Source organism: Ursus arctos, unplaced genomic scaffold (assembly GCF_023065955.2).
Source record: "Ursus arctos isolate Adak ecotype North America unplaced genomic scaffold, UrsArc2.0 scaffold_14, whole genome shotgun sequence".
NCBI classification, from domain to species: domain Eukaryota; kingdom Metazoa; phylum Chordata; class Mammalia; order Carnivora; family Ursidae; genus Ursus; species Ursus arctos.
The window spans coordinates 16,097,511-16,121,390 of record NW_026622808.1 but is presented as its reverse complement, the minus strand read 5'-3'; the positions used below and the strand labels follow the sequence as shown (position 1 = coordinate 16,121,390).

Sequence of the window (23,880 nt, the reverse complement as noted above, 5' to 3'; positions counted from 1 at the left end):
GACTGAGCGAGGCGGAGGGAGGGCTGGGGGGCGGGGCCCGGGGCAGGTAGGCAGGGCCTTGGAGTCCGCGGGCAGAGGGTCTCCTTGTCAAGCTTGTGCAGCAAGCGGAGCACAGCCCCCGAAGTTGTCAGGTGCCCAAACCCGCCTCTTGGCTCTAAAGGAGCCCTCTTTGCAGGCCCAGCACCCTGCCTGCTCTCACACCCACGTCCTGCCGTGGTGTGCCTCGGTTTCCCCGTTTGGCTGGAACGAGGCCCCTACAGGGGGCCAGGCTCTGGTCCTGTGTTTCTGCTGAGGGCTTCAGGTGGGGGTGGGGGGCTGAGAGGCTGGATGGGCCCCGTGCCGGCCCGGCCACGGGAGCCCCTGGTGTCCTTGGAGTTGCAGACCCCCCGGAGCTCTGATGGGGGGCAGGAGAGCAGAGGGCCAAGTGTGGAGGGGGCCCAGTAGGTGCGGCTGATAAGCGTCTGTTAACAATGGGTCTTTCAGTAAGGGGGTCACCCAACTGGTTTGTGTCTGGCGCGGACCTGACCCAGAGGGGTGCTGCGGGTGTGGCGGCTGGCGCGGGGAGGGAGCGCGGGGTGCCCGACTCGCGTCTCTGGGTCCCGGAGGCCCCTGGTCCTGGGGAGGTGGACTCACAGCACACGTGGGGGCTCGCAGTCACTCGCACTCGCCTTCTTGTCCTCGGTCACACACTTGGGTGCTCTCACTCCCGTGCACACCCGGACACTCCTGCACGCACACCCTGGGACTCGCCGTCGCTTGCACACTCCAGCACGGTGCCACTTACACTCCCTGTTTTCATACTCACCGACTCCAGCAGGATGGGGCTCGCACACGCGGGTGTTTTCACACTCACGCGGGCATTTTCACACATGTTGGAAACACACGACCATTCTATCACGCTCACCCGGGCTGGCGTTCTCACACTTCAGCCAAGCAGAAGCACACTTGCACAGGACGGCACTGGCACACTCGTAGTCCCACATTGTCCCATTCATGTCCTGAGACATGATGAAAGGGACACACGGGCACACAGTCACAGGCATATACCTCCACAGTCGCACACCCACGTACTGATGTCCTGCACTCTCGTGCAGGAACGCTCTCACGTTGCCATGTTATCCCAACACTCACGTTATGACCCTTGGAGATGAAGATGTTCACACATCACGGTATTTCTCACTCTCGCACTCTCACGCCAGGCTTTTCCCATGACATTCACACGCTACTACAATTGAATAGTGGATCTTTAAAAATTCCAGGAGAATTAACATACAGCATTATGTTACTTTCAGGTATATGATATAGTGCTTCAACAATTCTGTACATTTCTCAGCCGGCGTCAGGATCCCCATCCCCCATTTCCTCCATCCCCCACCCGCCTCCCCTCTGGTAACCACCAGTGTGTTCTCTGTAGTTAAGAGTCTGTTTCTTTGTCTCTTTTTATTTGTTGTGTGTCCTAAATTCCACATCTGAGCGAAATCATAGGGTATCTGTCTCTCTCTGCCTGACTGATTTCACTTAGCATAATACCCTGTAGATCCGTCAGTTGTTTTGTTGCGAATGGCCAGATTTCACTCTTTTTTACCGCTAATATTCCACTGTATATGCACACCACATCTTCTTTATCCACTCATCAGTCGGTGGACACTCGGGCTGCTTCCATACCTGGGCTATCGCAAATACTGCTGCAGGAGACGTAAGGGAGCACAGAGCTTTTTGAATTAGTGTTTTCGTATTCTTTGGGGAAATTCCTGGTAGTGGAATGACTGGATCATATGGTGTTTCCATTTTTAAATGTTGAGCAAACTCCATACTGTTTTCCAGAGCGCCTGCACCCGCTTGCATTCCCAACAGTGCATAAGGGCTCCCCTTTCTCCACGTCCTCGCCAACACTGGGTGTTTCTTGTGTCGTTGATTTTAGCCGTTCTGACAGGTGTGAGGCGATGTCTCGTTGTGGTTTTCATTTGCAGTTTCCTGATGATGAGGGATGTCGAGCATCTTTTCATGTGTCTGTTGGCCATCTGGATGTCTTCTTCGAAGAAATGTCTGTTCATGTCTTCCGCCCATTTTTAAGTTCATTGTTCTTTGTTTGTTTGTGGGTTTTGGTGGTGTTTTGTGCTAGTTCCTTATGTATTTTAGATACAAACCCCTAATCAGCTATGTCACTTACAAATATCTTCTCCCATTCCATAGGTTGTCTTCTTGTTATGTTGCTTGTTTCCTTCGCTGTGCAGAAGCTTTTTATTTTGATGTAGTCCCAATAGTTTATTTTTACTTTTATTTCCTGTGCCTCGGGAGACCTATCTAGAAAAACGTCACTATGGCTGGTGTCAGAGAGGTTACTGCCTCTGCTTTCTTCTAGGATTTTTATAGTTTCAGGTCTCACATTTAGGTCTTTAATCCATTTTGAGTTTATTTTGGAGCATACTGTAAGGAAGTGGTCTAGTTTCATTCTTTTGCATGTAGCTGTTCAGTTTTCCCAACACCAAATGCAGAAGAGACTCCCTATTTCCCCATTGTGGATTCTTGCCTCCTTTGTGGATGATGAATTGACCATATAATTGTGGGTTTATTTAAGGACTTGAATAGGTGGCTTTATTCACTCTTTACAGCTGCCTAGTATTTTATTATCCCAAAAGACCCCAGTTTGACCAGTCTCACATTGATGGACCTGTAGCTTGTACAAAACAACCGGGTAGGCACGTCTGTGGCATTTGGGTGAATCCCTCCAGAGACAGAGGGTGCATTTAAAATTATGATTCCCACCGGTTTTCCTTTCTTAGAAATTCTAGAGTAGGGGCGCCTGGGTGGCTCAGTCATTAAGCATCTGTCTTCAGGTCAGGGCGTGATCCCGGAGTCCTGGGATCGAGCCCCACATCAGGCTCCCTGCTCTGCTTCTTCCTCTCCCACTCCCCCTGCTTGTGTTCCCTCTCTCGCTGACTGTCTCTCTCTCTGTCAAATAAATAAATAAAATCTTTATAAAAAAAGAAGTTAATTAAAAAAAAAAGAAACTCTAGAGTAGCATCTACTTTTGATAGAAATGTAACAGGTCACAGATATACTTACTATTTTCAATAGCCACATTTTCAGACATGCAAAAAAACACTGAGATGGATTTTTTAGTAAGGCTGTCTTCAACCCAATAGATCCTACCTAGTGTTGTTTCCATATGTATCAGTACAAAAAGTACTGAGATAGTTACATTGTCTCTTGGATTCTGCACCTTGGAAGTCTGGTGTGTCTTTTACACGTGGTTGGTGTGCCTCCAATTTGAACACTCCGTTTCCAGCAACGATCCTCGATCTGCATTTAGACTCCATAAGACGGACAGTTGAAGAAGCAGATTGACACATCCAGGATGTTCCAAATATACTTCGAAGGTTTCCAATCATTGAATTGAGGTTGCTTTTGGTTTTGTTTGATCTTTCTTTTTATTTCAAGACTTTGTTTTGAAGCCATCTCTGCACCCACCGTGGGGCTCGAACTCACAACCCCGACATCAAGAGATGCATGGGCTCTGCGACTGAGCCACCAGGCGCCCTACTTTCGATTTTGAAGCTGTTTTTGATTCAGAGAAGAGGGTATCCGTTTTTAAATTTAAATTAGCATTAAAAACCCTGTTTCTCAGACACAACAGCCACACCGCAAGGGCTCCATAGCCTCCCGGGGCTGGCGGCCGCTGAATCGGATGGTGCAGAGACACGGCCTCTGCCCGACGGCGGAAAGCCCCGTGGGATGGTGCCTGCTGTATGCGGAGCTCCACCTGCAGAGCGGGAGGGGTGTTCAGGGTTCGGTCAAGAGGGGAGACCTTAGGTTCTGGGTCAGAATGGCTCTAGCGGGGTGTACTTGGAAAAGAGGCATGCGTGTGTGTCTGACCTCAGTATTCTCATCTATAAAGTGGGCGCTCCAGGGCAGCAGGCAGTGGAGTGGGCAGAGACAAGTTCTAGATTTCCACTCCAGTGGTTGGCATGGGGGGGTCTGTGAGGACTTGATGACTGTCTTCAGGGAAGGGAAGGACCCGGGAATGGAGGGACATGAGCCAGACCAGGAGACACCCAGAGCCCCCCAGCACGGGACCAGAGGGGCTCTCTTTGAGCAGTACTGAATGGACACTGAGTAAATACATCACGTTCATGCCGGCATCCCTGAGCCCTTCCTGTGCTTTCCCCACAAGCCGGCCAGGCTCTCCTTCACCTCCAGACCTCTGCACTGGCTCTCTCTGTGACAGGAGCACCCTGCCCCCCGAGCTGTATGGTACCTGGCGAGCTCCAGCCTAGCCCTCCAGACCCAAGCCCGTTGTACCCCTCCCAGACAGAGCCCTGGGTTCAAGCGTCAGCTCCAGGGCACTGGGGAAGTCTGGGGAAGGCTGGGAGGGGCAGGTCAAGGTGGGACCTGGGAGCCCTTGGGACCCACTGAGCTCCCTGGGGACGGACCCCGCCCCAAATACAGAGGCTGTGCGACCTAGTGGCTGGAAGCCTGGGCTCTGGGGCCAGACGCTACTGCTGGGATTCCCGCTCTGCCATGTCTCTCACTGAGTCACCTGGTCTCAGTGTGGTCATCTGTAACCTGCAAACCACAAGAGTGCCGACCCCAGGACTCATGAATGTCACTTTGGAAGCCCCCGTGTGGCCGCAGGCCAGGGCTGTCAGGTTGCTCCCCCGTGACACTGTCTCCACTCTCTCCCCTCCCCCCACTTTCTCCACAAGATTACCTAGCGTTCCAGAACTCCCTGCATCCTGACTACATCACAGAGAAGCCATGGAGGAACACCCTGGATGCCGGGGCCGTGCCCGTGGTGATGGGTCCCAGCAGGAGGAACTATGAGCAGTTCCTGCCCCCTGATGCCTTCATCCATGTCAGTGACTTCCAGAGCCCCAAGGAGCTGGCCCAGTATCTGCTGGCGCTGGACAAGGACCACGCCCGCTACCTCAGCTACTTCCACTGGCGGGAGTCCTGGAGGCCTCAAACCTTCAGCTGGGCCCTGATGTTCTGCAAAGCCTGCTGGCGACTGCAACAGGAGTCCACCTACCAGACGGTGCCCAGCATCGCCTCCTGGTTCACGTGAGCGGGCCAGCCTGGTCCGCGGGCTGCTCCAGATGCACCTGCCAGGGCCTCTCCGCCAGCCAGGGCCCTTGCTTGCTGGGGAGCTCGCTGAGCTGGGACTTCACCTGCCCGGCTCCTCTGTGGCCAGGAGATCAGCTCTAGGGTCCTCACGTCCCAGGGGACTCATTTCCGGAGGGCCTAAACTGCGGGGGTCTCACCTGCCAGGGACCTTGGTTGTTGGGGACCTCACCTGCCCGGGACTCACCGGTGGGGGAGGGACGTCCTCACCTGCTGGGAATCTCACCTGCTAGGAACGTGATTGCTGGAGATCTCATTTACTTGGGACTTTGCCTACCGGCACTATGCTGCCAGGAGATCGGCTCTAGGGCCTTACCTCCCAGGGGCCTCACCTCCTGGCGGACCTCACCTGCTGGGGACCTCAGCTCTTGGGGACCTCACCTACTGGGATCTGAAACCCGACACCGACCCCACTGGGACCCACTTGCGAGGAGCCCCACCGGCTGGGGTCTCACCTGCTGCACCCCTCACCCACCAAGACACTCAGCCCGGGGAACTGGCCTTGGGGTCCTGCTCACGGGTCTGCTCGATTTGCGTGTGGTTATCGTTGCTGTTGCTCACTGCCGGTGGGCTATGCAGACGGGCAATACTAGAACCATTCTCCAGATGGGAATGCTCCGAGGAAAACCGATGTCTTCTCCCTTCTTGTAGAGCAGCGGCTCGCACCCCAGGGCGACTCTGCCTGCCCGTGCACACTTGGCAAAGGCTTGGGAGGCTTGTGGTCAGCACACCTGGAGAGGGGCTGAGAGCATCCGGTGGGTGGGGGCCAGGGACACTGTTCAACAGCCCACAGGCCCAGGAATGCCCCCCAAACCAAGAACAAGACATTGGCCTGGGCGCCGATGTCAAGAGGTGGAAAAAGCCTGGAGGTCAAGTCCCACCCTGGGTGGGGAGTGGGGACCAGGCTGTCAGGGGGTCCGTCGGGGGCTGGGACAAGTGTAGAGGAAGGACAGGGACTGCCCTGCAAAGGAGAGGGAGGGGGGAACAGTGTGGTGCTGAGCACCTGAAGCCCTGAGAGTGTGTGTGGCAAGTGCTGACCACGGGGGGCCTTGGAGAGAGACCGCTGGGTGTGGCCCAATGCCTGACCCCATGTGATTTTTGCACATGAGAGGGACATTGAGAGTGTCCTCCTAGCGTGCAATTTTGACTGTGAGTGAGGACTGAGTGTATAAGCATATGGGCCGTGTGTCCACGTGCGATTGGATCTGCTAAGCCCCACGTAGGTGCCTCTCTCTGTGCTCTGTGTGTGTGTGTGTGTGTGTGTGTGTGTGTGTGGTGTGGACTGCAGACAACCCCTGCCTTGGGGTGTCTATGGGGGCAGCTGAGTTTCTGTTCCAAATCTCTGGTGGGCTGGGCCAAGCCCTGTGGTTGGGATGTTGGAACTGAGTGGGAGACAAGGAGGCCCAGGTCCCAGGGGGCCCTGAGACAGTGCACATGCGTGCACACACACACACACACACACACACACACACACAGAGGCAGTCAGGCTTCAGGGGCCACAGACCTGGGCTCCAAGGCCAATTCTCCCCCTGTGTATCCTGGGCTGAGCAACTTTCGCCTCTGTGGCTCAGGGCCATCTGGGATGGGGAAACTGAGGCTTGGCTTCTGCCCCAAGCAGATGGGGACCCCAGCTTCTCTGCCACGGCTGGGCTGAGTCAGCCCAAATACAGGAGGAATCCACCACCCCAAACCTCAGAATCAGAAATTGGGGGGACAGGGACCCCAGACAGTCTCAACCCTGAAACTTTCTACTAAGCCCACCACACATGGGCTGGGGCCTGACTGCCAAGCCCTGCTCTCAGGACTCCCTGGAAGTCCTGCCTGTTAGCTGCCTCGAGTGTCTCCAGCTGCTGCAGGGGACCTGGGTAGCAGGGAACCGGGGATGTCCCTGCTGGGCTGGGCTGGATGATCCTTCCCGGGGCAGCTTCTGATTTGGGCCCTCCAGTTGCGGGATGGGGACTGGGGTTGGGAGGGAGGTGGTGTTTAGATGGTGGCCCTGAGCTCAGGTGTGTGGGAAAGAGAGGAGAGGGCCAATCTAGGAGAACAGTGAAGGAGGGAAGGGGCTCTTTCCTAGGGAACCTTGGTGGACTTGGGGGTGAGGGAAGAAGAGAAGGGACTATGCCCTCAGGAAAGCTGTCTGGGGTTAGAGGGGCTTGCACCCTCCAGAACCCCACTCTGAGCTGCAGGAGGGGAGGGTCCATGCCCACTGGTCTCCGGGGTGCCAGGCTTGGGGCATAGCAACCACCCCCTGCCCTGTCCCTCCTCAGACCCTGGGATGTGCGGGCCCCTCCCCACGGTCTGGGAACCCAACCCCCTGTCCTGTCCTGGGCCTGCCAAACATCAAGGTGACACCACTTTTTCTGTCCTCCGAGGGGACGGGTCGTAAATCCCCCCCCCCCCCCGAGAAGTTCCAGCCAGGGCTTTTATGGGCCGAGGACCTAGGTCCCTAGGGACCCGGCTGTGCCCCAGCAGGCGCCGCTTTTGGGCTGGACAGGGCTGGCGCCCGCCCCAGACCTATCCCCACAGGGAGATGGGCAGCATACATATATTTTTAGCTAGTGAAAGGAGATAGTGGCTCGGTGGGGGTGGTGGCCCGAGGAGGCCTTTTACGGGACAGAGGCCTGGGTCCACCTGGACCTCAGACTCAGCATCTGCATTTGGCTCCCTCTTCCCATGCAGAAGTTCACCTTACGGGCAGGTGGAAGCGGGACACGTCAGGAAGGGGCACAGGACCTAAAGGGAAGTGGGAAGGACGGCCCCTGCCGACACTGCTCCCGCTCACACCACTTCCCTTCGTGTACCACGGGAAAAGGACCCTCTCTGCGCCCCGCAGCTGGTACCCGCCCCGCCCCCCTTGGCCCAGTGGAGCGGGCGCCACCACCCCACACCCCACACAGGCTCGTGTCCCTCCGAGAGCTGGGCACGCCCGGAACGCGAAGTCACGACCCAGGATCCATTTTCCACACTTTATCTCGGTGCAGTTACTGGACAGTCCCGAGGCCTCCGCCGCGCCTCCTGCGCCCGCACGCGCAGTCCGGCGCCACGGGCCTGGCCAGGTGGGCCGGGGGCGCCGTCGCGCGGGGGGCGCGGCCGCCGTCTCGCCGCGCCTGGTGAGGTAGGGTCAGACGCAGGCACACTCGCGCGCCGACAGCTCGTGGACGGTGTGGTAGCGGCTGTGCGCGTCCAGGAAGGACACCTCGTCCTCGTAGGCCGTCGGGCGGCAGCAGGGCTGCGCGCGCACCCGCTCCCGCCGAACGCGCCGCCGCTGGCGAAGCCGCCTCAGCCCCAGGTCGTAGACGCGCGCAGCCGCCTCGCAGGCGCCTGCGCAGTAGCGGAAGAGCACCGTCTCGTCGGACGCGTAGCCCAAGCCCAGCTCGCTCACGCGCACTTCGAGCTCGCGCAGCCCGCACGGCCGCGTCCCCGGTCGCGCGCGCGCGCGTCTCCTCCGGGGCCCCGCCGGACGGCGCGGACGCGGGGGCCTGCCGGCCCAGGGCGTCAGCTGGCGCAGCTCCACCGCGTCCGGGGCGCCCTGCAGCAGTGCACGATCTGTGAGGAGAGAGAGAGGACGGGGTGGGTCGGTGGGTGGCTGGGAAGAGCACCGGACCCTCGCTGCTCCCCTGCGAAAACAGCCCCTTGCTGGGGCGCTGGGGCGTTAGCCCACCCTCCCAAGACCGATTCTCAGCTCACTGCCCCATTCCCAACCATGCTCCCTCTGTGGGCATTGTGGGGGATGCCTGTGCAGAACCCCGCGCGGGGGCCCCCATGACTCCCAACAGCCCGTGGTGGACACTGAGAACCCGACCCCTCCTTTCCGGTGCCCTGGAGCACTTTGCAGCCTGCCCCACGGTGAGCAGAGCTCACCGTGGTGTCTCACTCCCTGTGGTCATGCCCACGCCCACGTTCTCCGTGGACCCTGACCCTAAGAAGCCTTGCAAGGGGGGATTTTTCTCCTTTCACGGAGCTGCTCCCACCTCTTTGCAGAAGAGAAAGGGAGGGCCCAGCTGGGGTGTGTGTGTAGTGGTCAAAATCCCTGTCCCTGTGGGTCCCCAGCTGGCCCCGCCCCCATGCCGGGATGCCTTGTGTAACTGGCACCCCCTTTCTGACCAGTGTTGGGGAGCTGCATCCCGTGCTCCAAGCGCTCACCCTTTGGTTGAGCTGTTAACGAGTCTCTAGCTCACTCTTTGGGGGCCCCACCCAATACCCGCCCCCCGCCATGTCCCTCCTGCGACACCGCATGTATGCTGGGAGTCAGGTTCTCCATGCACGGTAGCAAATTGGGTGTTTGGGGTATTCAGAACCTGCAGAGGATAACAGCGGCAGGCACGGAGGCCTGCATGTGACTACCGCGTGGAGGGGCAGCAGGGAATGTCACGGCCCTCCCCTTGTTACAGGTGAGACAACTGGGCATCCAAGAGGGCAGAGACTGGCGAAGGCCGCAGCACTAACAGGTGGCAGAGAGAGACACACACACATGCCCAAACAGCCCTCTTCCTGCCTCCATCGTGTGCCCAAGTTTGGCCCACGTCCAGTCCTCTGCTCCCACGGTTGCCGGGAGGTGCCCGGAGTCACAGATTCCCAGGGCTCTAGGCCTAAATTTATTTCCCAGGTGGCTGGGCTGCCCCGAACTCTGCAGCCTCGGGAGAGCCAGGTAGACAGGGCAATGGCAGGTGGCGCTGGTAGTGGAACTGCAGACAGGGTCTCCCAGCCCGTGAGCAGGTGGTAGGCGTGCTTGTGCTTGGGAGAGGAGACCCCGAGTTATCCCCTGCATGCCCACAAGGCTGGCATCCCTGGCTGTCGAAGGAAATAGCTTATGGGGAGACCCAAGGGAGAGTGTGTGTCTGTTCCCACGGGGGGGAGGGTGTCTCAGGAATCAAACAAACCCTTGTTGTGAGACTTGTTCTGCCACTTTCAGCCCTGTATAACTTCAGGCAGGTGATGGTCCTGCTCTGTGCCTCAGTTTCCCTGTCTGCTTAAAGAGGCTTGCTGAGAGTTCCCATCTGGCTGAGGCTGGGAACATGGAAAGTGGGGCTCAACTGAGCAACATGTTTCCAGTTTTTGAAGCCCAGGGGCAGGGCGGTGGTGGCCAGCACCGGCTGCTCTGGGGTTAGGTTCAAGCCTACCTCACTTGTGGTGCCTAAACTCGCATCACATAGTGTGCCCACCCAGAAGGTATACATCTCCACAGTTATTCCGGGAGGGGTTGGGGGAGGGCACGGCGGGGAAGTTGCCAGATAAAGTACAGATGCCCAGTTAAATTTGAATTTTAGATAAACAGTGAATAATTTCTTGGTATATCCGTCCCTGCCTCCCTCCAGCAGGCCCGGCCACCTGCACAGGGTCTGGAACACAAAGAGATGAGATCAGCAATAGCTCCCCCCAGCCCGATCCGCACCCTGTGCTCCCACCACCCCAAGCCTGAAATTCCACCATCAGCACATTGCTGTCAGGGCCTCACACTGGGACCTTGGGGGGATCAGCGGCCACCCCCTTTCCTTCGTAGGACTGCGCCCAGGGACGGGATGCAGGCTGGGCAAGCACCCGCCCAGGGGCCGAGACCCTTCCCGTTGACTGAGATCCCACCTTGCCGTTGTGCCCCCAGGTTCTAAGCACTAGGTTTGGGGGGCCCCACCCGGGCCTCTGGAACCCAGGGTCTTGGGAAGGACTTTGCCGCCTGCAGGAGGAAGCGGCGGGCGGAAGTGGAGCCCGTGCCTCAGGCCACCCTTGTCCATTGTGAGCACAAGAAAGGAGGATTGTGTGGGCCGCCAGGGCGGGCGCGGACTTGCACACAGGCTGCACGCAGCGCAACCCCGCGGGCGCCATGCACGCGCCGCGCACCCGCCAGCACCTCGGTCGGCGGCGCGGCGCCCGCGTGGACACGTGCGCGCGCGCACCAGGTCGGGACCCACGCCCTTCCCAGGGCAGGCAGGCGGGGCAGCGGGCCGGCGACAGGGTGAAGCAGGGAGTTGGGCCGCGAAGGCCACGCCCCTCGACGGGGGCGTTTCCTTGTCGCCACCGCAGGGCCTTTTCTCCTGCCAACCTGCCCAACCTTGTGTCTCTCTGTCCCTGTGCGTCTCTGTCTCTGTTTCTCTCCCCATTTCTAAGTCTCTCGGGGTCTCCCCCTCCCCTTGGTCCCTGGCCACCGGGCAGATCAGTGACCTCTGGGTCCAGCCTCCCTGTCCCCACACCCCGCGCTGGGCGGTGGGGGCCGCCCGGCCGGATGCCCAGGTCTAATCTCCATCTGGACCCCTGGCTCCTCAGGGTGAGAGCCTCATTCCTTGTGACAGCTGAGCCTAGAGACCCCCAGCTCCCAGCAATCCCAACCCCTTAGCCAGCCCTGAGAGGCCATTGGGCGATTTGTGCCCCCCCCCCCGCATCTAAATTAAGCCTCTGTGCCCCCTGCATGAAATTCCACCGTTATGGCCTCCCCTGTATAGGCGCGGCTGACCCGAGTCGGGGACCGGCTTACACTGGGCCAGGCGGGCGATCCGGGCATCCAGGGTGCGGGGCGGCCGGCGCAGTGGGGTCAGCGCGGGTCCCAGGTGGTGGCTGAGGAGCAGGCCGTCCCGACACATCCAGATGGAGAGCACCGAGCTGCAGAGCACTGACGCCAAGGCTGCCGCCTTCCAGCGCTGCATCCTCAGCCCACGGGCACGTGATGGTCAGCCCCAAGCCTCCGTCTGTCTGTCTGTCAGGCAACAAATGGGAACGAGGCGCTAGGCCAGGCACCGGGGACACGGTGGGGCCCCTGATTTCAAGGCACTTCTGCTTAGTGATCAGTAATAAAATAGACATGATTCATCAAGGAACCAGTGAACGACGTTGTGCAAAATGCTGCCCAGGAAAGGGGTGGGCACTTTGCCAGGGGTAGCAGAGGACCACCCCCATCTGGGGTCCCAGAGTGCTTTCCTGAGGACTGGCAAAAGCTGAGCCTTGAACAAAGGTAGGAGTCGGCCAGGCACAGACAATGGCATCTCAGGCAGTCGGAACAGCCAGTGCAAAGGTCCTGAGGCTGGACCAAGATTGGCCAATGCAACCAGGAGGTTGGGGTGGCTGGAGCCCAGTGAGCTTGTTGGGGGGCGGGGGAAGAGCCTGGAAGGAGGTGAGGGCGCTCCCAGCAGGGGGCACTGTGGGACCGGGTGGTGGAGGAGAGATGGTGCTCTAAACCCTGGGGTTGACTGTTTCTTACATATTGGGGTCCTCAGGAGTGACCTGGGACCCCTCTCTGAGCCTTGGTTTCCCCTCCAGACAGAGATTAAACTGATGCCCAGAAGCGGGTATCGATGGACCAAAGCTGCCCTAGACCCCCCCCCCCCAGGCCTTTGCACAAGCCAGTCCTCCCACCCAGCACCTTCTCTTCTCCTCCTCCCCACTCCCCGCCCCCGCCACAGTCTCAGCTTGGACAGCGTCTCCCCCAGGAAGCCTTCTCTGGCTGCTCCTATCCGCGCCCTTCCCCCCAGCCCCGGGCCCGCGCAGGTGTGCACCCTCTGGGCCACCACAAGGCCTGAGCTTCCCCCAGTGAGGCACTGAGGACTCAGTGCTGGGACCGCCAGCCCCGGTGCACTGAGTGCGCACAGTAGGTGTTTCATAACGCATGCGCATTCCCGCCCACCCCGGCAGAGCCTCTCCCCGCCGCTGGGCTGCCCCCAGCGCGGGTTTACATTCCCGGGCCTGGCAGGCTGGTGTCGGCCCGCGCGGGGCCTGGCGGCCGGCCCGGTGTAAACATTTACACGGAGCGTTGAAAGCCGCGCTGGATGCCGGTCCGCGCCTGGGCTCTGCTGTGGGGTGCCGGGCGCCCCCACGCGCGCACTTCAGGCGGCTCAGGCTGCTGGCCACTGCGCGGAGCCGGCGTTTGCGTGCGATTTGCATTTCAGTTTTGCATGGACCAGGCACGGGGAGGTTTGGCGCACTGAGTGTGGAACCGCCTCTCCAGCCCCCCGTCCCCCGCCCCCCTCCCGCACCGCCGCCCCATGGGCGCGCTGGCGCAGGACCTACAGCCGCCAGACAGTAGCAGGGTCATTTATTAAGCGCCCGCTGTGTACCAGACCGGGTGCTGAGCCCATCAAGGAGGCACCGTGATCTCCATTTTACAGTTGGGGAAAATGAGTCACAAAGCAGGTAGGGGCTTATCCAAGGGCACAGCTAGAAAAGCATCTGCAGTTCGAACCCAGCTTCTTTGGCAGGACACACACGCAGGGGCTGCGGTGGGCTTGGGAGCAGATATGCCTCGGAGTCGCCCTGAGGACTTGCCCCGCTCTTTGGTGTTTGGATAGGGCCGTTTTCGCGACTGCTGGGGGCGCTGGCCGAGAACGAGCTCCCCCACACGGGGGCGTGAGAGCAAGCTGGGCCAGCCTGCGGATCCGAGGGCCCTTGACCGCGCCTGGCGTGCTGGAGGAACACTGGTGGCCCCTGTGGCTGGAACAGACTGAGCGAGGCGGAGGGAGGGCTGGGGGGCGGGGCCCGGGGCAGGTAGGCAGGGCCTTGGAGTCCGCGGGCAGAGGGTCTCCTTGTCAAGCTTGTGCAGCAAGCGGAGCACAGCCCCCGAAGTTGTCAGGTGCCCAAACCCGCCTCTTGGCTCTAAAGGAGCCCTCTTTGCAGGCCCAGCACCCTGCCTGCTCTCACACCCACGTCCTGCCGTGGTGTGCCTCGGTTTCCCCGTTTGGCTGGAACGAGGCCCCTATAGGGGGCCAGGCTCTGGTCCTGTGTTTCTGCTGAGGGCTTCAGGTGGGGGTGGGGGGCTGAGGGGCTGGATGGGCCCCGAGCCGGCCTGGCCACAGGAGCCCCTGGTGTCCTTGGAGTTGCAGACCTCCCGGAGCTCTGATGGGGGGCAGGAGAGCAGAGGGCCAAGTGTGGAGGGGGCCCAGTAGGTGCGGCTGATAAGCGTCTGTTAACAATGGGCCTTTCAGTAAGGGGGTCACCCAACTGGTTTGTGTCTGGCGAGGACCTGACCCGGAGGGGTGCTGCGGGTGTGGCGGCTGGCGCGGGGAGGGAGCGCGGGGTGCCCGACTCGCGTCTCTGGGTCCCGGAGGCCCCTGGTCCTGGGGAGGTGGACTCACAGCACACGTGGGGGCTCGCAGTCACTCGCACTCGCCTTCTTGTCACACACTTGGGTGCTCTCACTCCCGTGCACACCCGGACACTCCTGCACGCACACCCTGGGACTCGCCGTCGCTTGCACACTCCAGACGGTGCCACTTACACTCCCTGTTTTCATACTCACCGACTCCAGCAGGTTGGGGCTCGCACACGCGGGTGTTTCACACTCATGCAGGCATTTTCACACATGTTGGAAACACACGACCATTCTATCACACTCACCTGGGCTGGCGTTCTCACACTTCAGCCAAGCAGAAGCACACTTGCACAGGGCGGCACTGGCACACTCGTCCTCCCACATTGTCACACTCGCAGACATTTTCACCACTCACACCCTCCAGCACGATTCCACTGAGAAACACAATGACTAACTTAGGTGTATGCACACTCATACATTCAGACATGATTACACTCACATATGTGAACACAATCACACACTGAACTGTTCTCACAACACTCACCTGGTCACTACCACACTCACATCCTAGCGTCTTGCACTCACAGGTTGAACCCTCGAGCTTAGGCATGCTTCCACGCACTCACACATCATGACAGCCATGTTTACCTGCTCGTGTATTTCACACTCACACACGCTCACACTTGGGCATTTGGCACTATCATATTTGAACACTACCCCGCTCGGAGACTAGCATGTTTTCACACTTGCACACTCTCACACAGCGTAGGCTGGCTGCCCTCGCCGCTTGGAGCTCTCACACTCCCAGCCGCTCAGGTGTTCTTAGCCTCTTGCGCACAGGTGAGCTCCCACGCAAGCGTTTTCACACTCTCACGAGAAACACACGCTGTCTCTGGCACGCCGGCCCGGAGAACAGGCATGGCAGTCAGGCCCCCAAGCCCTGCCCTGAGCACTCGGACCCCTGCATGCTCAGGGACACAGCCTGAAGGCTCGGCGTGTCCCGCATCGTTCCCAGGCTTGACCTGGGGTCGAACCGGGCCCGCCACCTGCTTGCCTCTGTCATTCTCTCATCCTGGCCACACACTCACAGACACGGGGACACACCTGTGGGCGCCCCATGGGTGCTGTTGGGCTCTCGGCTGCGGAGGCTCTGGCACCCGGTGAGCGGCACAGGCACGGTGGGCTGTGAGCGCGGTGAATGGAAGGGGAGGCGGTCGGATGATGCAGCAGATAACCGCCCTGCCCTGAGGCCTGGTGTGTGGCCCCGAGCCCGCCTGCCTGCATCTCCCCGGCCTCCTGCGCTGCCCAGACAGGGCCTGGCCAGTGGTCTCCTCTCCACTCTCAGAAAATGTCCAGACCCTGGAGAATCCTTACTGCCCAGGGAAGGGAGCCCCTTCCTTTCTTGGCGACCATGACAGTCTGAACAGCAGCAAGTGGGATCAAGGAGGACCTCACTTCTAGCTGGAGGCCACAGAGTGCCCAGGGCTGGGACGAGGCCCAGAGACGGGTGATGAGTAACCCAGAGTCACACAGCCAGGCGAGCCCTTCCAATCTTCCAAGGAACAGACAGTCAGGGTGAGGGTGTGGGCATGTGGGTGTTTCTGGAAGCTTCCTTGATAGTGCCAAGAAACTCCGCTCATTATCCTGGTGCCCAGGCAACATCCTGAGGCTCCACCTTTCCATGGAACCTCCCAGGAGACGCAGGCCAGGCATACCTGTTCCCGAGATCAACAGCCTCCTTCCCGCAGAGCTCCTGGCCTCAGGGAGGCACCGCTTTCATGCTCATTCCCAGGGAGAAGAAGGATGGGAGGGGACACTTCCCTCCATCCACTTATCTCTCTAGTCTGAGGGAGGCCTTGAATTGCAGCCTGCCCCCATCTGATAAACTCCTCTTCATCCTTCAGAGCCCTCGCTCCTACAGGCCTTCCTCCAGGAAGCCATCCCGGCTTGCCATCTTGGATCCCCAGCTGTGGGTCCCTCCCTCTTACCCAGCCCTGCTGGCAGAGTGTCTGGATCCACATATGTCTTCTCTGGACTGGGGGATTTTGGAGGGCTAGCCTGGGCTGGGTCCTTTCAAGGCACGGGCAGGCTTTAGTAATTCTGTTCACAAAGGTATGAGCTTGGGCGCCTGGGTGGCTCAGTCAGTTAGGCGTCTGCCTTCGGCTCAGGTCATGATCCCAGGCTGCTGGGATCGAGCCCCACATCAGGCTCCTCCGCTGGGAGCCTGCTTCTCCCTCTCCCTCTGCCTGCCGCTCCCCCTACGTGTGCTCTCTCTGTGTGTCAAATAAATAAATAAAACCTTTAAGAAAAGCGGGTATGAGCTGGCTGCAGCTCCTTGGTCTCCAAACTTTCCCCGGTGTGCCGCCTTCCTCCACATGCAGCCTTCTCCTTCCCACCTCACTCCTGGACACCTCCCTGGCCTTCCGATAGGGGATCTCCCAGAAGGGTGCCACCCAGCCCAGGGGAACACGAGGGAGGACCCGGAGGAGCTGGACGGCCGGCTCTGGGGCAGAGCGAGCCAGGCCGAGAAGCGGTGAGGGCAGCCGTGGGGGCCGCACGCGCACATGTGGGTGAGCGTGTGAGGAAGGGCTTGTGTCTGAACCCTGCAGCACCCGGGTTCTAGATGGCTGCCTTCTGATCCCTGCTCTGCCTCTTCCTTGCTGGATGACACGGGGCAAGCTCCTCCCCCTCTCCGAGCCTCAGTTTCCCCATCTGCGCGGGGAGCTGCCTGGGACACCCCTGCCCTCATCCAGAGAGCCAGCTCATTTCAGTGAAGTCCTGCGGGCCTGGCCGGTGGCACAGGGGCCGGGCCTCGGACACACGTGCTGGCACGCCTCTGCCATCCGTGCTGACAGCTCCGGGGCCGGCAACTGGCTGATTCCCAGGGCAGCCCTGCTCCTGTCCTTCCCCCTAGACGGCCCCTGGAGGTTCCAGCGATGGGGAAACTGAGGTCACGGGAGGGGCAAGACTTGGCCTCCGTCAAGGCAAGACTCAATGGTCCTGCAAAACAAGAAACAAATTCCACAGCCCACAAAAATGTGCCCCCTCCCTGGGAGGCCCCAGGGCCCCGCCCTGCCCCGTGGTGGAGATGGGGAGGCCAGGGCAGCCGCGAGCCGGCGACACACATCTGGGGGTAAACCAGGAACATCTGGCTAGCGCAGCTGGTTCCGATGCCGCGTCTGCAGGGGCCTCATGGGGGGGGGTGCAGTCACAAACACCCCCAGCCAAACTTCCAGGCCTAGTCGGAGGTGGGGGCCCAGCCTCTCTTCTTCTCCCCACCCAGAAGCTCTCTGTTGCCCTGTTGTTAGAACCATCGCTGGCTTCCTGCTACCCTGCAAATCAAGTCTGAACTTCTGAGCTTGTCTGAAGGGGCTCTGGATCTGTCTTCGCCAGAGTGAAGCCAAGGGGCGTATAGACAGAGAGGTGATTTCTGGGGAGGACTGTGCTGGTTGCCCCATGATAGTAATAGCAGCAAACGTCATCATCATCATAATAATAGCTAACACCAGCACTGGCGCACACCCCCTGCCTCTGCTGTTTTAAGCACTTTCCACATAGTAACTCAGAGCACGGGATGGACTATTTCATCCCCATGTTGTGGGTAGGATAACTGACGTACAAGGAAGTGAAGTTATGTGCTCAAGATCAAACAGAGTGTAAGTGGCCAAGCTGGTATTTGAACACATAGAGTCAGGTGAACTCCTACTCATCCCTCAAAGTCCCAGCCCCAATACCCCCTCCACGTTCTTAATCACTGTACCATATGGCCTCTCTAACAACAACAATAATAACATTAACACCCCCACCACGTTGGCTATTATGTTTATTTAGTGTCAAGCACTGTGCTAAGTGTTTAACGGTCCCCACAGCCCCTGGAAAAGATGTCATTATTCCCCACACAGTCAGGTTGAGCGGCCGACTCTTGATTTCGGCTCAGATCAGGATCTCTGGGCGGTAGGAGTGAGCCCTGCCTCAGGCTCTGCACTCAGCGGGGAATCTGCTGGAGGTTCCCTCCCCGGCTCCTACTGCCCCTCCGCCTCACTTGCCCCTGTGCACTCACGCTCTCTCTCTCTAAATACAAATAAATAAAATCTTTAAAAAAGAAAAGAAAAAAAGAAAGAAAAGAAGTGGCCGAACTGAGGTTGAACCTGGGTCTGACTCCAAACTTGTCCTCTGAAGTGCCTCCACAGTCCCTGGGTCCTGGGTGGCCAAGGTAATGCTGAGAGGGAGGGGAGCAGCGGGAGAGCATGACAGTCCTGCCATTTGGGAGAAAGGGGGCTGACATCCACGGAAATAAGAGGTTTTCTCAAAGACCCGCAGCAGAGCAGAACCAACAAGTAAAGGGCCTGCATGGCAGCAAGCCCAGTGTGCCAGGCTGAGCTCCACCCCCAACACATCAGATCAACACTTATTGAGTGCCCACTGTGTGCTGGGCCAGGCAGGGAACTCAAGATGACCAAGGCTAACCTGCGCCCCCCCCCCCCAGCCCTTGTCAAGCTCCCTGTCCAATCAGGGAGGTGGATAAGAAAGAAGAAATAAAGAAGGTAATTTTGATGTTGGCAGTAGGGCAACAAAACAAAACCAGGTGAAGTTATAGTGACTGGGGGGGCCCTTTAGGGTGAGCAGCCAAGGGGGGCTTCTTGGAGGAGGCAGCATTTGAGCTGAGACCAAGTGAAGATTTGGAGAGCGTGTTCTAGGTGGAGAGAGCTGCAGGAGCACATGGAGTGGGGGGTCAGTGTGGGGAGATGAGGTAGGGGAGATGATGGGGCCGGGTGACCTGCAGGGTCAGCTCTCCATCCGCCCCCCACCAGTGCCTGGAGCCCTCTTCCTGAACGTGCTGCCACGTGGGCCTGTTCTGAGGGAGGCTGGCCTGGGGAGCATGGGGGGCAGGGCCGCCAGCTTTTCACACCCACCATTTCTGGCCCAGCCCTCTGCGGCTGGCCTGTAAAATTCCCACCTTGACCGTAGCAGGCTGGTCTGCCTAGCCAGGCTGGCCTGGGGCCGGCCTTGCAGGCATCTGGGGCGGGTAGGAAGGGGCTCCCTGGGGTGGGATAACAGGATCAGCCTAATTAAGCCTGGCACGGCTGAACAGCTGGTATGGGGCCCGGCGGGTGGCACAAGGGACCTGGGTCCTCTGGGAGTAGCCAGGAGGACACCATGCAAAGCTGGTCATCGGACAGAAGGGGAACAGAGGCACAGATCTCAGGTGTGACTCAAGCCCTACCACTGGTTTCCTGGGAACCAGGGCACCCGAGTCATCTCTTCTACCTCCCCAAGATCAAATTCTGCCTCAGGTCCCCAGCGCACTGAGCTTTTTAGGCACGCTCGCTCTGGGTCTCAGTTTCCCCAACTGGGAAGTGAGGATCACCTGCTGCAAACAAGAGCTCCTTGTCTGATGTCTTCCAGGACCAGCCCAAAGCCTGGTTTCGCTTGGATTTGGAGGGAAGGTCTTTCCGCTCCTGAATACATTTGCTGATGTGCCCCATTCTCCCCTCAGGCTTCCTTTGTAGCCGTTATCTCCCCTGAAAGTAACCTCTCCCAAAAATAACCTCCCACAAATATTTGTTGGACAGTAAATGGTGTGGCCACTGGGGTCAGGGCTCCTGGGCCTTTTCCTCCAAGGAAGACAGACTTGGACCCAGGGTGGGGCCCCGAGTGGGGATCAAAGTGTCTACTTCAGGGTAGGAGGGTCGGAGGAGACTTCCTGGAGGAGGGACATTGGGGCTGGGGCTGTGAAGGATGAGTAGGAGTTTTCTAAGTGGGAAAAGAAAGGGCATTCCAGGTAGCAGGAACTGCACATGCAAAGACCTGGCTGGCTGCCTTGGGAGCCTCTCCTTCACTCCCTCTCCCACCCCCAGGTGGATCAGGCAGCAGGCCCATCTTACCCTGTGCTTCATCCTAGCACAGAGCTTGGCACGCAGTAGTTCGATGCTTAGGACATATATGGGGCAGGAAGGAAAGATCCCTCCAGCTCGCCCAGTCTCAGTTTTCTCAGCTGCAAACTGGGGAGAACCAGCCTCCTTCTGGGCCTACCCCATGCTTATTTAGTACTCACTGAGAAGAGGGAGACCCCATCTGCCCCTCCATCTCCCCATGTGGGCCTCCCCCCAGAGACCCAGACCCCACCTTGGGGACCAGGAAAGACGTATCTGCAGAGGAATCTACAGTCTCAGCAAAGAAGGCCAGGCCCAGTGATGCCAGATGCATTAAAGGCCCATTCCTCTCTGTTCTGTGTTTCCAGCCCTAACTTTCAGGAATCCGGCCCTGAATGCCCCAGCCCAGTTTTCCCTCTGCCAACCTCTCAGAATGGTCTCTTCCTCCCACACTCACCCAGACACCCTGGATTTTCCAAAACCAGTCATGTTATTACCTGCCTCCAGATATTTGAATGTGCAGTTCCTGCTACCTGGAATGCCCTTTCTTTTCCCACTTAGAAAACTCCTACTCATCCTTCACAGCCCCAGCCCCAATGTCCCTCCTCCAGGAAGTCTCCCTTGATCATCTTACCCTGAGGTAGACCCTTTGCTCCTCACTCTGGGCTCCACCCTCGGTCTAAGTCTGTCTTTCCTGAAGGACAAGGCCCATGACCCCGGACACCAACAGTCAGCCACACCATCACCATCCAGCAAACATTTATGGGAACAATCTCTTGATTGTGTCCTTGTGCCTGGCTGCAAACTCGTTCCTTCTCCTGCCCCAGACTCTTGAAAGCTATGTCCTCTGCTTGTATCCTGAAAACTGGTCTGAAACCTGAGGAACAAGCACTGATGGTGGAATTTCAGCCACTGTGCCCTGCCACCTGGGGGGGGGGGGCGGATGTTTTGTTTTCTTCCCTGTACCCCAGGAACTAGCTCTTTGCTGATTGCCACTAGAAGAGGTCTCTGGCCCAGGGGTGGCTCCGGAACCCTGAACCTCAGGAGTCCTTGGATGAAGGGAATGGGAAGGGGTGTCCAAAGGGCCCCAAGGCAAGGGGCTGGCGGTGGGGGGAACTGGCAAAACTGGGAGTCTTCCCCCCACTGACATCCGCCTAGACCAGTCACACCCCATCGGGGCTTCCTCAGCCTGGGGCACTTGAAGCCAGACAAAGAGTGTCATGGAACACACAGAGAAGGATTGAGCAGAGAGACGGCAGGGCGGGCAGGCAGGAGAGAGGAAAGTCAGGGGGCTGGCCTCCAGCAACCCCCCTCCCAGGACCCTGGCCCTGCGCCCCAGATCTGGGCTGGGGTCCCAGACTTGCAGGTAACCACAGGCCCCGAGCCCAGCCAGTGACACCACAACGTACACTGTTGCTTCTTGGGGGAAGGGGTAGTGGTGCCACCAACCCCTGGGAGTGGCCATTTCTCCCTCCAGTCCCACCCCAAATCTGCCCGCTGTCTGCATCCTCCCCGCCTAATGACTGCTAACCCACACACCGCACCTTCTGGGAGAATTCTAAGACTACCCTGAGCGAGAGATGCCCTTTTTAAAAAGCAAGGAAGCCGCAGCCCCCTCTCCTTCAAATCCACTCTTTGCCCTTAAGGGACTACCCTCCCCCCAAAAAGGGTTTCGCGCCCTCTTGTGGCTGAACAGGCGGCTCCCGGAGCCGAGAGAGCTGGGCCCTTACCGGAGGACACCGTGTCCCCGGCGGCGGCGGCGGCTGGAACGCGCCACTGACAGATGTTTACTTCTGCGCGCAGCTGGGCCGCGACGGCAGCTCCCCGGCTGGGGTCTGAGGATCCGAATGCCCCCCACAGGCCCTCGTACACCACAAGGCAGCCCGGGTGTCTGGGTCTAGCCCTCCTAGAGGCTAGGGAGTGGATTCCGGCTGCCCCCGCTTCCACCCCTGTTCAGGCGCACACTTGAGGGTCCAAGGAGGCAGAGGCGCGCCGGTCCCGTCGGACAAGGACCTGGGCCAGATCCTGGCTTGGAGAGGCGCCGAAGATCGCCCTGCCCACCTCTGCCCCCCTGCCGTGCGCGGACCTGTCGCCCCCTAGACACCACCTTCATACACATGCCAGGACTTGGCTAGAGCAGGGAAGCTACCGGTCTAACCGGAGCCCCTGTAAGCCCCCAAACCTCCGTCCACGGGCCCGGTCCTCCCCCAGCGCCGGTCCCCTGCGGGTCCCCCGCCTGCCCTTGCTTACCTGCTCGGGGTGCCTGACTACTCGTCAGTGGTGGCCGCGCCTGCCGCCCGCGCCGGCCCCAGCCCCTGCCCCTGCGACCGCCATCCGGGCCGCCTGGGCCCGCGGCGCCCGGGGGGGCCCGGGCCGGAGGGGGCGGCCGCGGGGGGGACGCGGCGCGGGCCGGCTCATGGGGCCCCCCCGGGCTCGATCAGCCGCGGGCTGCGGCCATCCCGGCCGGGCTGGGGCTGGGGCTGGGGGTGCCCTGGACGGCCGGCGGCTCTGAAGGCGCGGGACGCGGGGGCGCACGGACGGCGCGGGCGGCCTGGGCGCGCGGCGCTGGGCTCCGGGGCTGCGGCGCGAGGGGCCCGGGCTTTCGGAGCGGCTCCACGGCGCGCTCTCCCGCCGCCTCCGCCGCTCCCGCCGCGGACGGCTTGGCCGGCTCCGGGCGGGGGGCGGGGCCGGGGGCGGGGCCAGGGGCGGTGGCTCGGGTTTCCCGGGACGGGAGCCGCCCCCGCCCAAGGAGGGGGGCGGGAGGAGCGCAGGTGGCTGGGGTGCAGGGGCCACAGCGCTCCCGGAGACCACAGCGGCGCCCCTTTAGGAAAGCCAGGGCCCCAAGACCTCCCCTCCCCAAGGGCCCCCTTCTGGGATAAGAGGCACAGCGCCCCCGACGCCAGTATCCGCGGCCTTCAGCGCCCCAAGCTCTGTTGAGAATCTGGTTTTACTGCCAGACTCCCGGGTCCTGCTTGGTCCCCTTTCGGAAGGCAGGGCCCCAAGAAGTACCCTCATCAAGGAAGCCCCTCAAGGGAACCCCCAGAGCAGGGACCCCCCCAATTAGCTGTTTCCCACCCCTACTCCAGAGACCCGGACCGCGCATCTTCCATACGCCTGGGGCCCCGAGAAGCCCCTCCCAGATTCCCCTCCGGGGAATTAGGAGTTACAGCACTACCCTAGACGGCGGTCACAGCGGCCACAGTCTCCTCCTACCCCACTGAAGATTGTGGGGTCCTCCTAGTCCTGCCCTAGGTCCTCTTTCCAGAAAGCTTAAGAAGCCCCCCGTAACAGAGCCATTCTAGAGAACTGAGACCCAAAGTTTCTTTCTAAGACAGTAAGTGATACCCTGAGACTGATGATACCCGCTGCCCACAGAGCCCCTCATCAAGTGGCAGTTCTCCCCAGTCTGGCCTCAGAGCCCTGCGGGGGATCCCATTCCCACTCCTGGCTCTCCACGGCTTTCTCTGGATAACCAAGACCCGGCGTTTGCCCCTTCCCTCCTGCGCGCCCGAACCCACCGCGCCCCCTCCCCGACGGCTCCGCGTTCCTAAAGCGCCCCCTGGCGGCCGCAGCTGACTCCAGGGGTGGGTGGAGTGGGAGAGGCTGGAACCTCCGTGGCCCCGCCCCCCGCGGCCTAGTTACCGAAAAACACCCTCCCTACAACCCCGCCCTCGGCCCCCGCATCGAGTTTTTTCCCCGCGCGGTCCCCACCGCCGCCTGCGTTCCTGGGGCCGGGTGCTCCGGTTTCTCTCTCCTGCCGCCTGATTTCTTGGGGCCTTACTGTGGCCCAGGCTGCCTGCATTCCTCTGATCCCAGGAGCCCTGCGATTCGTATGGCTATTAGACCTTCCTAGGACCACTGTCGAACCTCCCCGCC

At 60.0% G+C, this 23,880-nt stretch overlaps 2 protein-coding genes across 2 annotated transcripts; one reads left to right on the top strand and one right to left on the bottom strand.

The window, feature by feature from the left end:
* Positions 1-3,688: 3,688 nt before the first annotated feature.
* LOC113249896 (4-galactosyl-N-acetylglucosaminide 3-alpha-L-fucosyltransferase FUT5) lies at positions 3,689-5,065 on the top strand. Its single transcript, XM_026491341.4, has 2 exons — positions 3,689-3,788; positions 4,707-5,065. The coding sequence occupies exons 1-2, from the start codon at positions 3,689-3,691 to the stop codon at positions 5,063-5,065; spliced, it is 459 nt and encodes a 152-aa protein (XP_026347126.4).
* Positions 5,066-8,032: 2,967 nt separating this feature from the next.
* On the bottom strand, positions 8,033-22,342 carry NRTN (neurturin). Its single transcript, XM_048227040.2, has 3 exons — positions 22,255-22,342; positions 11,588-11,806; positions 8,033-8,667 (listed from the first exon to the last, which is right to left on the bottom strand). Exons 2-3 carry the CDS (start codon positions 11,754-11,756, stop codon positions 8,243-8,245), a joined length of 594 nt encoding a protein of 197 aa, XP_048082997.1. The 5' UTR covers positions 11,757-11,806; positions 22,255-22,342; the 3' UTR covers positions 8,033-8,242.
* Positions 22,343-23,880: the final 1,538 nt, after the last annotated feature.